The sequence below is a fragment of the Trichogramma pretiosum genome, unplaced genomic scaffold (genome assembly GCF_000599845.2).
Source record: "Trichogramma pretiosum strain Unisexual culture from Peru unplaced genomic scaffold, Tpre_2.0 scaffold89, whole genome shotgun sequence".
NCBI classification, from domain to species: domain Eukaryota; kingdom Metazoa; phylum Arthropoda; class Insecta; order Hymenoptera; family Trichogrammatidae; genus Trichogramma; species Trichogramma pretiosum.
The window spans coordinates 134,569-148,163 of record NW_019641656.1 but is presented as its reverse complement, the minus strand read 5'-3'; the positions used below and the strand labels follow the sequence as shown (position 1 = coordinate 148,163).

The 13,595-nt window shown below is 34.5% G+C and overlaps 2 protein-coding genes across 4 annotated transcripts; one reads left to right on the top strand and one right to left on the bottom strand.

The window, feature by feature from the left end:
- The first annotated feature begins 327 nt into the window (after positions 1-327).
- LOC106651762 (ubiquitin domain-containing protein UBFD1-like) lies at positions 328-3,307 on the top strand. Its single transcript, XM_014370426.2, has 3 exons — positions 328-655; positions 946-1,700; positions 1,787-3,307. The coding sequence occupies exons 1-3, from the start codon at positions 646-648 to the stop codon at positions 1,892-1,894; spliced, it is 873 nt and encodes a 290-aa protein (XP_014225912.1). The 5' UTR covers positions 328-645; the 3' UTR covers positions 1,895-3,307.
- A 1,081-nt stretch (positions 3,308-4,388) lies between these two features.
- Positions 4,389-10,541, bottom strand: LOC106651763 (WW domain-binding protein 2). 3 transcript variants are annotated; one of them, XM_014370428.2, is made up of 6 exons: positions 10,284-10,541; positions 9,195-9,529; positions 8,964-9,122; positions 8,437-8,646; positions 4,696-4,781; positions 4,389-4,595 (listed from the first exon to the last, which is right to left on the bottom strand). In XM_014370428.2, the coding sequence occupies exons 1-6, from the start codon at positions 10,337-10,339 to the stop codon at positions 4,548-4,550; spliced, it is 894 nt and encodes a 297-aa protein (XP_014225914.1). In that variant the 5' UTR covers positions 10,340-10,541; the 3' UTR covers positions 4,389-4,547. The 3 variants fall into 3 exon arrangements, with proteins under 3 accessions (XP_014225914.1, XP_014225915.1, XP_014225916.1); XM_014370429.2 differs by lacking the exon at positions 10,284-10,541 and adding an exon at positions 9,678-9,814; XM_014370430.1 differs by lacking the exon at positions 8,437-8,646 and having other exon boundaries at positions 10,284-10,339.
- Positions 10,542-13,595: the final 3,054 nt, after the last annotated feature.

The following is a 13,595-nucleotide window of genomic DNA, read 5'->3' as shown; positions in this document are numbered from 1 at the left end:
CTTGAGAAAAAAATAGTATATTGAATTGGTGCGGATACGGGTTTATTTAACAAAAATAGTGACAGCTACATTTTCTCGTTCGGCTAAAAAATATATTATATTAAAATTAACAGTACAAGGCATAAGTATCGATAATAAAATCAAAACACCGATCAATCTAACTTTATTATTAATTTATTCGTATAAAATCTAAACAAACGTATTTATAAACTATAACTACTTTGTAATAATTCACCACTAAAGATTGTAAAGGTAAATATCATTCAAATTTGGTATTCACGGTCAATAACTCCATCTGCATCATATGGTGCACCCTACATACATAACTCGATCGTAATGCGCAGCAGCAGCAGTGGGAATAGAAGACAGTAAAACTCGTATATGCAAGTCTCACTTTCTCAAGCCTCGGCTCCTCGTGCAGTTTAGATATCAGTTGCCCAGCAGCAGCAGCAGCAGCAGTAGCAGTAGCAGTACAGCAGAGCACTCCACAGTACAGTGTCTGACAGTCGAGGTTAATAGCACCAATAACAAACCACTGATCTCTCGCTGCATAACAGTAAGGCATATAGTGTGTAGGAAACTTCGAGTCTCTCTCTTTTTGATATCGAGGAACACGTGGTCTCGCGCTCAACTTTTCGAGGCAAAATGGATATAGGTAAGTCGCTTCGCTCGATCGTCCGAGTGCCGATGATTTTTTCACCTCGTCATTCGCGATGATTCGTGTATTTACGCGCAAAAGTTTACGTCGAACATAACCCTCTCCGCGAACAGTGACGTCTGCACAGCACGCGCTCGCTTCGATACGAAAATTATATACCATATATACTCGACGAAAGTCAAAATTACGAGGCCTTTCGAAACGCACGTGCTCGTGCGGGGAGACCTCGTGAACACGTGCTTCGATTTGACAGTTCACTTTTCTAATTCGACTATCTTTCCTTGCAGCGATGGCAGATAACAACGACAATCGTTGCAACGCCGACTCCCAGTCGGAATTGTTGTTGAATTCCAACGCAGCCGAGCAGACAACGAACGACGACAACGACAAAAAAGAGGACAGTCCGTTGAGGAACATTCTGGATAATCTGCTGGAGACCAAAACCCCCGAGCCCGATACCAGAGAAAAGGTCGACTTCAAAGTCATATTCAACAAAAAGAAAATCGACGTGTCCTTTGCCCTCGACGGCACCGTGCTCGAGCTCAAGTCTCACTTGCAGGACATCATATCCGTGCCGTCGACCATGCAAAAGATCATGATCAAGGGACTCGCCAAAGACGAACAGACCCTCAGAGAATTGGGTGTGACCAAAAGTGCCAAAGTTATGGTTGTCGGCTCGAAGTTGGACGACGTTCTCCAAGTGTCGTTACCAGGTAAATCAGGAGATGCGCAGGGAGCCAAAGGCGAGTCGTCTGAGTCGAAAGCAGAACCTCTCTCGAAACAAAAACTGCATCGTAAAATATTGGACAAAGGTAAACCAGAAGACGCGATGCCTGGATTGAAAGGAAAGCAAATGTCACTTCCGTTAGAGCCAATGAAGGGTATGCTCAATAAATCTGGTGGAAAAGTTAGATTAACATTTAAAATGGAAGCAGATCAGCTGTGGATAGGAACAAAGGAAAGGACAGATAAAATACCTATGAATTCGATTAAAGATGTAATCAGTGAGCCAATTCACGATCACACTGAATATCACATTATGGTAAGTTATTAAAGTCACACAACTATTTTTACTATTTGTTTTACTATTTTATGGATCTTATTTTATTAAAATTTATTCTGTTACAGGCGATACAACTGGGACCAACAGAGGCTTCCAGATATTGGTTATATTGGGTGCCAGCACAGTATTCACAAGCAATTAGAGATGTTATACTTGGCAAATGGTACTTTTGATGGAATATCAGATGTAATTACTACTATAAATATATGTGTAAGGAAAAAACTTAGCGTAACAGGACGTGAACATCAATACAAGACTAAACTAGTCAGGCATTTTTATTAATTAAAAAATAAGTAATTAACTTGTCATACACTGAGATTACGCTATTGATAGTCAAAGTAAATGTCCATAATAAAGCAAACAAACTGCCTGTTTGAAATATAAATATTTAAAACTGTTCTTTCAAATTAATATACAGATTTTATGGAGTCAAAATTTTAAGAAAATTTATTATGAAGATTTTGTAAATCAAATTTATATTGCAAAATTTGTCAATTAGAAATTATGATTATGGTAACAACAACAATGCATAATCATAACAATGCATGATGTTCCAAATGCTTGCATTTCATTTTTCTTATCTTTTATTAAATATCATGAGTTTTCAAAAAAATACCGTTCAAACTTATAGAAAATTTATTAAAGTTTTCTCTTGCGTAACTAAAAACGTAATGATTGATATTTTATATTCTTATATATATTATAAATATAAATGAATATTATATTTTACATCGAGAATATTAATTTCGAGCCTCTAGATTGCTCGCTGGATACATTTTATGTACGATAATTTTTTCGTTCAGTGTTCATTCTTCGTTCAAAATATTGAAATTAAAGTAATGTCGTCGTTATAACATGCATCGATTAAACATTTTCGTGAAGACATCATTCAAAACATCATCATTGAAAAGAGAATCCTCAAATTATAACTTTTAGCGAGCTATAATAAATGCATGAATATCAAACATATTATTATAAATAAAAAGTCAATGTGAGTGTATGTAACTAGTAAAATGTAGCTATTTAAAACCAATGTATTTTGAAACGAACTAAAGATGGTAAATTTTATTGAGTTGTGCATGCTACGACTACTGCTCAATTTGTTGAATTATAGGACTATTTGTATTGTAAAGATTGCTATATAATTCATCACACAAATAAGCAATAATACTTTTTAATAGATGTAATTGAAAACATCCAATAGATTGTTAAAGTTGTTATCAAAGTAATGATACGTCCTAAATCTCCAATGAACTTGATTTCTAATCACAAAATCTGATTCACGACGAATTTCAATGCTTAATATATTTTCATTACAAAGTGATACTTTAGTTTACAAAAGAACAAAACATAAAACAGAATTAAATTCAAATGTGATATTACAATCACTAAAATCATTGTAAATTTCAAAATTTCCAACAATTGCACTTTTAATTGAAAAGGAAGCAAGACTACTAAAAGTCATTTATTAGTGAGGCGTAGTTTTTTTTGGTATTATCTTTATTTGCACTATAAATACTGCACAAATGATATTTATTAAATAATAAATGTAAATGTTATCAAATAAAAACGGAGTCATTAAAGAACATTATGTTAAATTTTTTATCGAAACCATTCTACTTGTCAAAAATAGTCTGATTTATACTTTCATAATAATAGCTTACTCTGATTATATCATAATTATTGTCAGAGTTTACTTACCAGTCTTAACAATTTTTATATCAGTGAGTAATTATACTTTTCTTTTCAACTAAACTCAAAAGATTTTAAATAATGAAACATTTTATTTTTTTTTTTTTTTGGTAATAGATAATCTTTATTTCTTAAGCTTCAAACATTACGAGTTACAATACTTTCGACGCAAAGCCCGGTACGATTATTTCACTATAAAATTTTTATGAAATTAACTCATACTTAAATCTAGCTCTTAATATGATACAAAAATCCGCTGAAAACAAGTTCTTTTTTATCATTAACATCTCCATTGCTTTCAACGAATAATAAGCCAACAGGATAAGCTTTTACTTCGTTTCGGGCATTATTTGCTTTTCATTCTTTTCATTACTCACATCCAAACTTTATAACATATACATAACAAAACAAAAATCAGTGATAAAATCCATAATTTTTTTTTTCAATAGACAAACAATTTGTACTTTAGCGAAGTTCACCGATTGGTTGAGAGAGAAAAAGAGAACTAATATTGACGGTATAAGTAGAATTATGATAACAAAAAAATCGTACACAGCAGAAAAACTCTAAAATACTGCGATCATATAGAAGTGAATAATATACAAGGAACGTTGCGGACTAATGTACAATCGTTTTACAATTGTCTTTGTTTTTTTTTTTTATATTTTTTTACTTCAATGCGACATATCACATTATTTTTCCCCTTCGCACGCGTGCATCTTAATATCTTAATATTAAATGCAGAAGATCGTCAAAAAGAATTCGATTCATTTTTTTTTTCTTCATCGTCTTGGTCGTAATAAATCCATTGTCAAAGTGTTTGAGAACAAAAAACTTTTTCTTTTTACTAATTTATACTATAACATTAAGAGCTTTAGAATATAAATATAACAACATCGATGACAAGTTCATTTGTTTGTTTTAAGATTCTTAAACTAAATAAAATTAATAATGGTAATACATTATATTGTATTATATCTTGCAATATAATACACGTGTGTATTTGCGTTTTTTTTTTTTTTAATATATAATAATTAATTAATGCGAGCGAGAAACGTGTGAATTTTGATGTTTACTCTTCAGAAATATAGAAATTCGTTGGTCCGATCTGGTTTCGGGTCTATGTCGTGTCTTTTATTGATCCTTCTTCTCGGTCGCTTGGTGAAAACTCGGCGGACTTTCCTGTATCATCATCATCAAAATAAAAAAAATCGTCAGTCAAATACGAGGATAGATTTTTTTTTGCAATCAAAGAAGAAAAGAAGAAGAAAAAAACACTCACATAGTAAGCCGGTGGCGGCACGTAAGCGCACTGTGGCCTGCTCGGATCGTAGTAGGCGCTCTGGGCTGCTTCCGCGGCTTTAGCATCTGCGAATCATCGTCAAAGCGGAGAAATGATTTTTCCACGTTCAAAAAAATATATAATAACATACGTGCTATGGTATAATCTCTCAATTATCCTTGAATTAAAAGTTTCCTTATACACGCGAAAGACAAAGGTGAAACCGCAGACGGCATGGAAAAAAGGCGAGAGAGCAGCGAGTGTATATATAAGGAACGACCTTGAAGGATACCAGAGCCGCTTATAAACGCAGTGCGTGCGCGCGCGAATATACAAAGAAAATCACATGCCCATCACTTGAATAAGAGTGTATACGACATCCGGAATCGCGGCCACCCGAGCAAATTCAAAGTACAAATAGAGAGAAAGAGACAGAACTGCTAATTTGAAAACGTAATTTTCGGAGAAAAAAAATTTGTTGCCCAATCATTGTGCGCTGCTGGCCGGCGAACGCGCCGGACGATTGTCGTCGTCGTCGACTTACGTATATGTGATGATATTTATGCGAGTATATAAGCGCCGCGAACGATGAAGATTTTTCGCACGGCGGTAATAAAAAAAAAAAAAAAAAAAAAGGAANGCGCGCGCGTGCGAATACGTAATGCGGTATTTTTTATTATCAAAAAAAAAAAAATTAATCAAGATGACGGGGTCGATATTTTTTTTTTTTTTTTATAAGAAAGAAGAATGAGTAAAGAAGTGAAAGTTAGTTGTAGTAAAGTATATTATGCTCGATGCGCGTGTAAGAATAGTGTCACCGGTGTGTCGAGCCGATCACTCATGTACATCTATAGACTCTTTGCAAAAACACGCTCGAATAGGAAAAAAGAAGCCAGAGAGCGAGAGAGAGAAAAAAAACAACAAATTACGCGTGCCATTTCGAAACGCGAGCGCGAATCGATCGATCGAGTACATAAATCAAAGTAAATCCCCAGACCGATTCGCTTTCGATTTCAATGTATATAGCGCGCGGGCACCGGATAAAGTCAACAGGTGCATGGCATGGGCAAAGTTTCTTTGATCGTCTGCCAAGTGTGACGCGAGGAGCTGCGAGTCAAAACAACAAACGAAAAACGCATACAAGATGCACAAAAAGATAATTATCCCATCGATGATAAAGTAATCGGTCAACTCTCTTGAGACCTCAGTATGTAAGAGCCAATATAAAAAAAAAATAAAATGAAAAAAACATTTCAAGGACTTTCGGTACATATATTAAAAAGACAGCCGCGGGCATACACTCGCGCGCGCACCGCTCTGTGCTCTATTAATCTGTATCAAGACGTTGGAGAGCAAAAAAGAGAGAGAGAGAGAGAGAGAGAAAAAGCAAGATTTGCTACTGGATAACTACTATATACACACGCACAGGGAGCAACCTTCGGCGCGCCAAAGCCTAAACTTTTATTGGCGTTAGCCGCTGTGGTGGCTGCTGCTGCAATAGGCATCATCGTGAGTGAGAGAGAGATCTTGAGGTACTCAATTTGTTTCTATCTATATATCTGTAATAATGCGCTATTACTTCATTTCCACGAGAGAAAAGAGTGAAAATTTCAAATGCTAATCACTGACGCGCACACGCACTGGATACCAAAATATAAACAAAAAAGAAGCGCAGCGAAACACACAGGGACCGGACACTTTTCTTCTATCACTCTTTTGAACTTAGAAGGAAGAAAAACAAAAACAAACAAGGGAGCAGAGTCTAAAGTTGCACTATTTCACTTCTCCGCGATACAGTGTTGACCGAACGCGCAGCACCAATGACTGTCTGAGGCTATATACTCGTCGTGAGATTATATTATACGCTGGTTGTGCCTGCCTGCCTATACTGCCTATACTGCCTGCCTTTGGTGTTTCGCACAAAGTGAACGCGCAGAAAGACAGAGAGAGAGAGAACAGGTTGTTCTTGTGTATATATGTTAGTATACTAATATGTCGATCATGAGTGGTGCACGAGTGTTCCATTTATTTTTGTCAATGAATTTATGTAAGTAACATTTTATAAATACGAAATCCCGTAGTTGCGGGTAAAAAAAGGAGCAGCAGCGAAAGAAGCCACGCAGAGTATAATTAACGGAGCACGCGCACGTAAACGACCTTGAACTTTTTTTTATACGAATACGTATGTACCTCCTTTTCTCGCCCCCGTACGATGCAGCAGCGATGATCACGAGCGATTTTCGAACGATCGTTGCCGATTCCACGAGGTTCGGTAAAATTTCTTCCGACTCTCCTCGCGAAGCATTTCGTATCCTAGGATTACATCCTTCGAAAATTATATATATATGTTCATTGTATATAATGCGTGTGAGGTCACATGTTTATATGTGCTGCTGCAGCGGCATAAGTGAAAGCCATTGGACGCGCATAAGTACGCGTATGTGTGTGTGTGTGTGTACACGGTATACGTACAGCAGCGGCGCTTTTCTTATGCAATGTCCAAATGAGCATGTGCACGCGCGAGTGTTTACCTATTGAGTTTAGCCTTACATAATATTCAAAACGCATTTCAAATGGTTTTGCAACGATCAAAAGGTTCGCTTCTTTTTTTCATATACGTGTTTGAGATTGTGGAATTTCGTTTTCGAAAATCGGTATCGATCACTCATCAAAGTGTATGGATATGAATGTCGAGTGTTTGTGTGTGGGTGAATAATGGTAATGCGTGACGATTATGTTTTGGATGTATAAATTTTAATGTGTCTTTCTCCTGTATTCAATGATACATAAATTTGTTTTAAAAAATAAAATAAATAAAAAAAAATTAACAATTTATTGCACTTGGTCGCATTAATGAAGCGGACTAAATAAAGTGTTATCCACTATTTTAACTGAATATTCTTCCGTATACTTACGTGATGACAAAAGATAAGGCAATCACCGATTTAGAAAAATATTCAGTGAAAATACATTCAATAGAAGGAAAAAAAGTTTTGGGACAAACTTTTTCAAGCAACTGTATGAAACGATTTTACATGCAATGTTGGGTGAAAATGTTTACGCTTCTTTCTGACGCAATGTAATGCAAATCAAAAATGTAATATTTACAAGTGAAAAGCGATTCTTACTTACATAAAAAACAAAAACAAAGTTTTTACTCTTAAAATGATTGATGAGAAAAATTACACATTTACAACATGAGAGGTGATTATTACTATAGACTATCTACATGAAAAACATCATAGAACATTATTTGTGTATTTTAAAACATAATAAATGAAGAAAATGTTACATATACAAATGAAAAATAATTCCTACAAGAGATGTTTACATAAAAAATATTAAAAAAAAAAAAAAAATGATTGGTTAGTAACCAGTGACAAAATTTTACAATTCACATAGCTAAAATTAATAAGCATAGTCCTTAATGATCGATATTCTAAGAGTCCGACTAAAGCGTGCTAAAGAGCCTGCTTGAGGAAAGACACAAAGTAAATCAAGCGATTCTTGTATCGTTATTATTAATTTCGGTCGAGCTAAACATCGTTTGCTGCAAAAGTTCGGCAAAGTCAAAATAAGGACGAGAATTTTCTGGATTGCTCGTTTCACACTGTGTCTCTTTTTTTGAATCATCGATTGAACTTTCTGGATTATTAGTGTGACTTTCTGTTTCTTTTTTTGAATTACGCCGCATACTTTCGATTTCAGCCTCTGTCGGACTATAAACATATACGAACGAACCTGCACGAGACATCGTATTTGGATTATTGACGTTAGGATTGGCCCAAGCGGGCGGTGAACCGGCCTGAGGTTGACTCGCCGATGTGTTGCCGTTCGTCATACCCATTCCGTTCATTTGTTGATGTTGCTGGGCTGCGTGTGCAGCTGAGGCGTATGGCGAGTTAATTCCCGGGTAGGGTGGCGGCATGTCAGTCATAAACACACTGTTTGCTGTGAACAACAGTGGGCCATGAGAAAGCGTTAATCATTAGCAATATGATGGCATTAACATGTAATTGAATAAATTTAGCCGCAAAGCTGTGTGACAAATGTAAAGACTGTTTAAGATCTTGTTTGTAAAATAAAATTAAAAAAAAATTGCATGAAATTCAATCTTTTTTAATTTAGTTAGCTGTTTTGAAAATTAAATGGGCATGTTACTAGAGCGTTTTGTTCAATTATTCAAAGCTACATTAAAGATACTTCTTAAATATTACATATCACCTCTTGAATTTATACAAGATTTATAATGAAAGAGATATAATTACCTGGAGGTTGATTTGGAAAAGCATTTGTTGGTGGTACCCAACCATAGTAGCCAGTTGGAGCAGCTTGGTACGCTGGCGGTGGAGCTGCATACCAGTTAGTCGGTGGTGGTTGGTACGGTGGTGGAGAATCGTTCGCATCCATGGGTCCATGTCTCGAAGCTATAATTTAAATTGTAAGTTTTAGATGAAGACCTAATCAAGGAAATTATTAAATCATAAATGTATGCTTACCAAGTTGAGCAGCAGCCATCATAGCTTGACAAAATTCAATCGCTCCTCCGCTGTTAAAGTGAAACTTAAATTTGCATTCGCCTATCCAGCCTCCATTCGGCTGAGCTCTGCATTTGCCCTGGATACTGTTGGCTGAGAAAACTGGCTGTTTGCATTCAATGTCTCTCAGAGTTCCGAAAGGAAAACTGAACGACAACATTCTATCTCTCTGATCTTTGGAATTGAAGATCATTCTGTGCGTCGTCAAGAACATTCGACCCTTCTTAGTTCCCAAAAACTCCGGTTGCTCCTGGCCATGAAAAGTGATGGTAACATTGTCACTGTAGAGCAGGATTCTGCAATAGTTAAAATAAAACATTGAAACGTCATAACGTTATTGTAGCTCATGTAAGATGACTAATATCTATTGAGTATTTGCATAGAATGATACATTCAACTCATACGTCACATAAGAAGTGTTTATTTTCATAGGACATTTCTAACCTAGATCTAGTCGAGTCTGAATCATCAGGTGGAAAAGCCTTATACAAAGAACTTTAAAACAGTTTCTCAGCTTTGACAGGACCTCTCTAACCTAAATTTCATCGTCTGCGTTAGTCGCACGTCTAAAAAGTCGTAAAACAACGAGCCGAACTCATCAAGGTCGAGATAAGGCCTAATACAACTGCACCTCCCATTGTGTGTGCTGCGTTGCGCTTCGTTAAATTGCACTGAATGACGCAATTGTCATGAATTTTCCATTGCATTCGATGCGTCGTCACACTCGACTCTAGCATTAATAACAATTCTTCAACCCTCTGTACAGTAAGAGAGAGAGAGAGAGAGAGCGAGAGAGAAATCTCCCACGTGACGATGATGTGTCACACGAGCCTTAACCAACCAACCATAAAAAAACCGTATCGATTTTGCCATAATTAATATATGCGTGTAAACAATTCGTCGTGAACGTCGATCCTTTGCATCGGTCTTATCGCGCAGTAAGCCGACGTCTGTTTACGTTATCGTCGCGGGACACTAAACGTTGCGATTGCGTCGCACAAGAAAAAATCGTTCACTATCAATCAACAAAAAGGGTCTGGATGTACTTACGCCTCTCCATTGTGTAACAACACGCCGCCGTTGGCGTGGGCCGTGTTCAAAGACATGATTTTATCGTCGTTGCTATTATATTTTTTTTATATATTCTCGTCGATTAAAAGCCTCGGACTTGGTTGTTTTCACTTGAGCAGCGATACACGTATGTATTCTCTCTGGCAACGTGTGCGTGCGAGAGAAGAGAAAACGACTGTGTAGCAGAAACGAGGCACGAGCGAATAGAGCTAAGTTTTTTCGAAGATTCGTATACTTTGGTTGTGTGAGTGCGTGCAGTGTGTGTGAAGTATATATATTGTAGCATAACGTGGTCTTCTTTAAATGGGCATGCGCCGCATTACCGATGACAAATTGTAGAGGATCGCCTTTTTACCAACTGCGAAGTCGAGCAACGAGATTCATACTGCTAATTTTAATTCAACCAGATACTGATACAGTAAGTGATTGATTTATTCATTAGTTCATACACAGACACTCGATGATTATCATTTTAGGTATCAAAATTATAACAAATTTTTTAAGATAAGCTCCATCAGCTGTATAACATCTCATGAGTATTCGATTATTCATGAGATTCATAATATCTATTGTAAATAATACATTTTAAATAAGATTATTACGAATGCCTTGTTACAAGAATTTCACTCATGGTGTAGTGCATTCAATGTGCTTATTGTGTATTTGATAGTGATAACAATTGTCAATGCGCCAAACACCCATCACAAGAGTATGTCACATCAATGTCTGCATGTTAGAAAAATATAAACATTTCATGAAAAAAAGTTCTCAATACACTTAATTAATGCACCAAGAATTACTGTAGATATGTACACAGCATTTGAACATTCTAAAATTGATGTACTCTTTGTATATAAATGATTTCATGCAAAGTTATAGGCCAGAAGCTATCAAATACAAAAAAAAAACAAAAGATCACTATGCGTTTATTAAAAAATAAAAATGTAATGAATCTCTCCCTTAGTAAATTTATCTACATAGTTACTTGAACATAAAAATTATTCAAAAACTGCTGTTGCATGCTTTGAATTAATATGTTCCAGGAATAATTGGTCTGCTCTTATGCATTTGGTATACTAATTTGATTTCAAATTCACATTTATTACTAAACTTTGCAGGTAATACACTAATAGTTTTATTTAAAGTCAATGTCCTTTCATATGTTCAACAAGATCTAATGTACTGCTCATATAAAAGTTGATCAACAATTACCTTAGATTTGATAGAACATATTAATACAAAGATGCAACAGATCAATATTAACATATTAAATTTTAATAAACCCAGTTTAAAAAAATTGCATGGATATCAGGTGCAAATTGAGCTAAACAAGTGGAAACTTTATTGGTTTATTTGTTGATTGAGATAAATTCTCAACTTTTTGCTATATTATACTTAAATTACCATTCCAACGCACTCACATTTAATCTGAAGCATGCAGGTTGCGATTGAAATAATAAACCCTTAGTACTTGGATATTTTTAATACTTGTACTTGAAAAATTTTGATTTTATATCAATTTTCTTAGCTACAAAGAGTATTAGTGTCAAATTATTACAATTCACATACCTTTGTAAAATATCATAAATAAAATTTATGACTGCTCTATTTTATGAAGACTTGTAAATGTATATAATTTAAGATTTTTTTCGCTCTAAAGCAATTCCATGTAAAATAGAAATTTCTATATTTAAAGATAAATATATCCAAAATGTTGTAAATTTTAGTATGTTAATTCTGACCCAAATACTTCAGGTTTAATACAAATGGATAATGAGGATGGTAATTTAAGTACAAATTATCACAAAAATAAGAATTTATGTAAAACAGCAAATACATTTTCTTTTCATGAAACAACTCATGCTTTCGGCTGGTTAGTAATTTTATTAAAATTGAATTAAGTTGGATATTTTACAGTAAAAAAGTATTTGTTGATGTAAAGTTTTCACTGCGTTATTCCAAAATATTTCCAAAAGCTTGTACGAATAAATTAAAAAGAAAAATTTAATTCATTGCTGGCATGTTTATTTTTTGTGTTCTAATGACCTATCTTAGTCCTTACATATTCATTTAAATAATTTTTAAATTGCCCGAATAAAAATCTCAAATATAAAAAATTGTAAATTTTGATAATTTATCGAAAATTACTATTAAATACAGTTTATGATTGCTGCATTTCGGACTATGAAAATGAGAAAATTACTGTTATTTTCCATTTTTTACAATTTTTTACAACTATTCACTTTTCAAAAATTGCTGACGACAAATCGAAATATTTACTTTTAAACTTATTAACTTTATTAAACAAATATTTACAGGTTTTTACCAATATTTTTCGTTTTTTACGGATAGTAAATTCAATTCATTTTTCGTTAAGTTTTTTCAAAAAATCTGCCCCAAAAAGAAATCATAAAAATTTGATTACCATAAAAGGTCAATTTAATAGAAAATTGAATTATTAAAATTATAAAATATGTAGTGGTCGTCGCTTTAAAAAATTACTTCAGAACACCGATTTTGATTCAATTATACGTGGAGTTCTACTATCCGATCGGAACCAAGATTTTTGATTCAAGTACAGGCTGATATTTTTAAACACGATTCTTTTAAGCCGCGACCACTGTAGTTAGGACTGATTTACTTTAAGTTAGTGCAAGTTGGAGGAAAGAATGATTTCTTCTTAATTCAGAACATTTTCCCGCACATTTTCTCTTATCTTGTAGTAAATACAGAAGTAATTTTTAAGTACATAAATTAAGATTTATATTTTTATTTTTCATAATACATCTGTACTGAACATTATATGAAATATAACCATGGCAACTTTTAAAACATGAATGAAGTCTTAAGCAATAAGGCCATTAAGAGCCTCGAGTTCTTCCATTTCTCTTAATTTTCTATGCGTTTCCAATTTGGATTGAGCGCAAGTGATGGCATTGTGGTGTCTTCTATTGATGTCGTCAAAAAAATCGTCAATGTCACTTATGGTTTTATCCTTCATGCGCATGAAAGCATAAACGTTTTTCTCGACAACAAATTTTTTTATTGGGCACAAAACCTTTTTCGAGCCTGTATTTTTCTGTTTTCTGACACATCGAGAAGCCAAGTCCTTTAAATCGTACACTCCTTGAGTTAAAGTTGTTAAGCATTTCGCAGCTGATTTTGACTTAAAACTGTCATGAAACGCTATTTTATTGCAGTATATATTACTGCCCAAATGGACATCTCCATTCTCGTTGTATTCTAAATTATACTCTGCATTTGGACCATAGCAATAAATGCTATCATGCG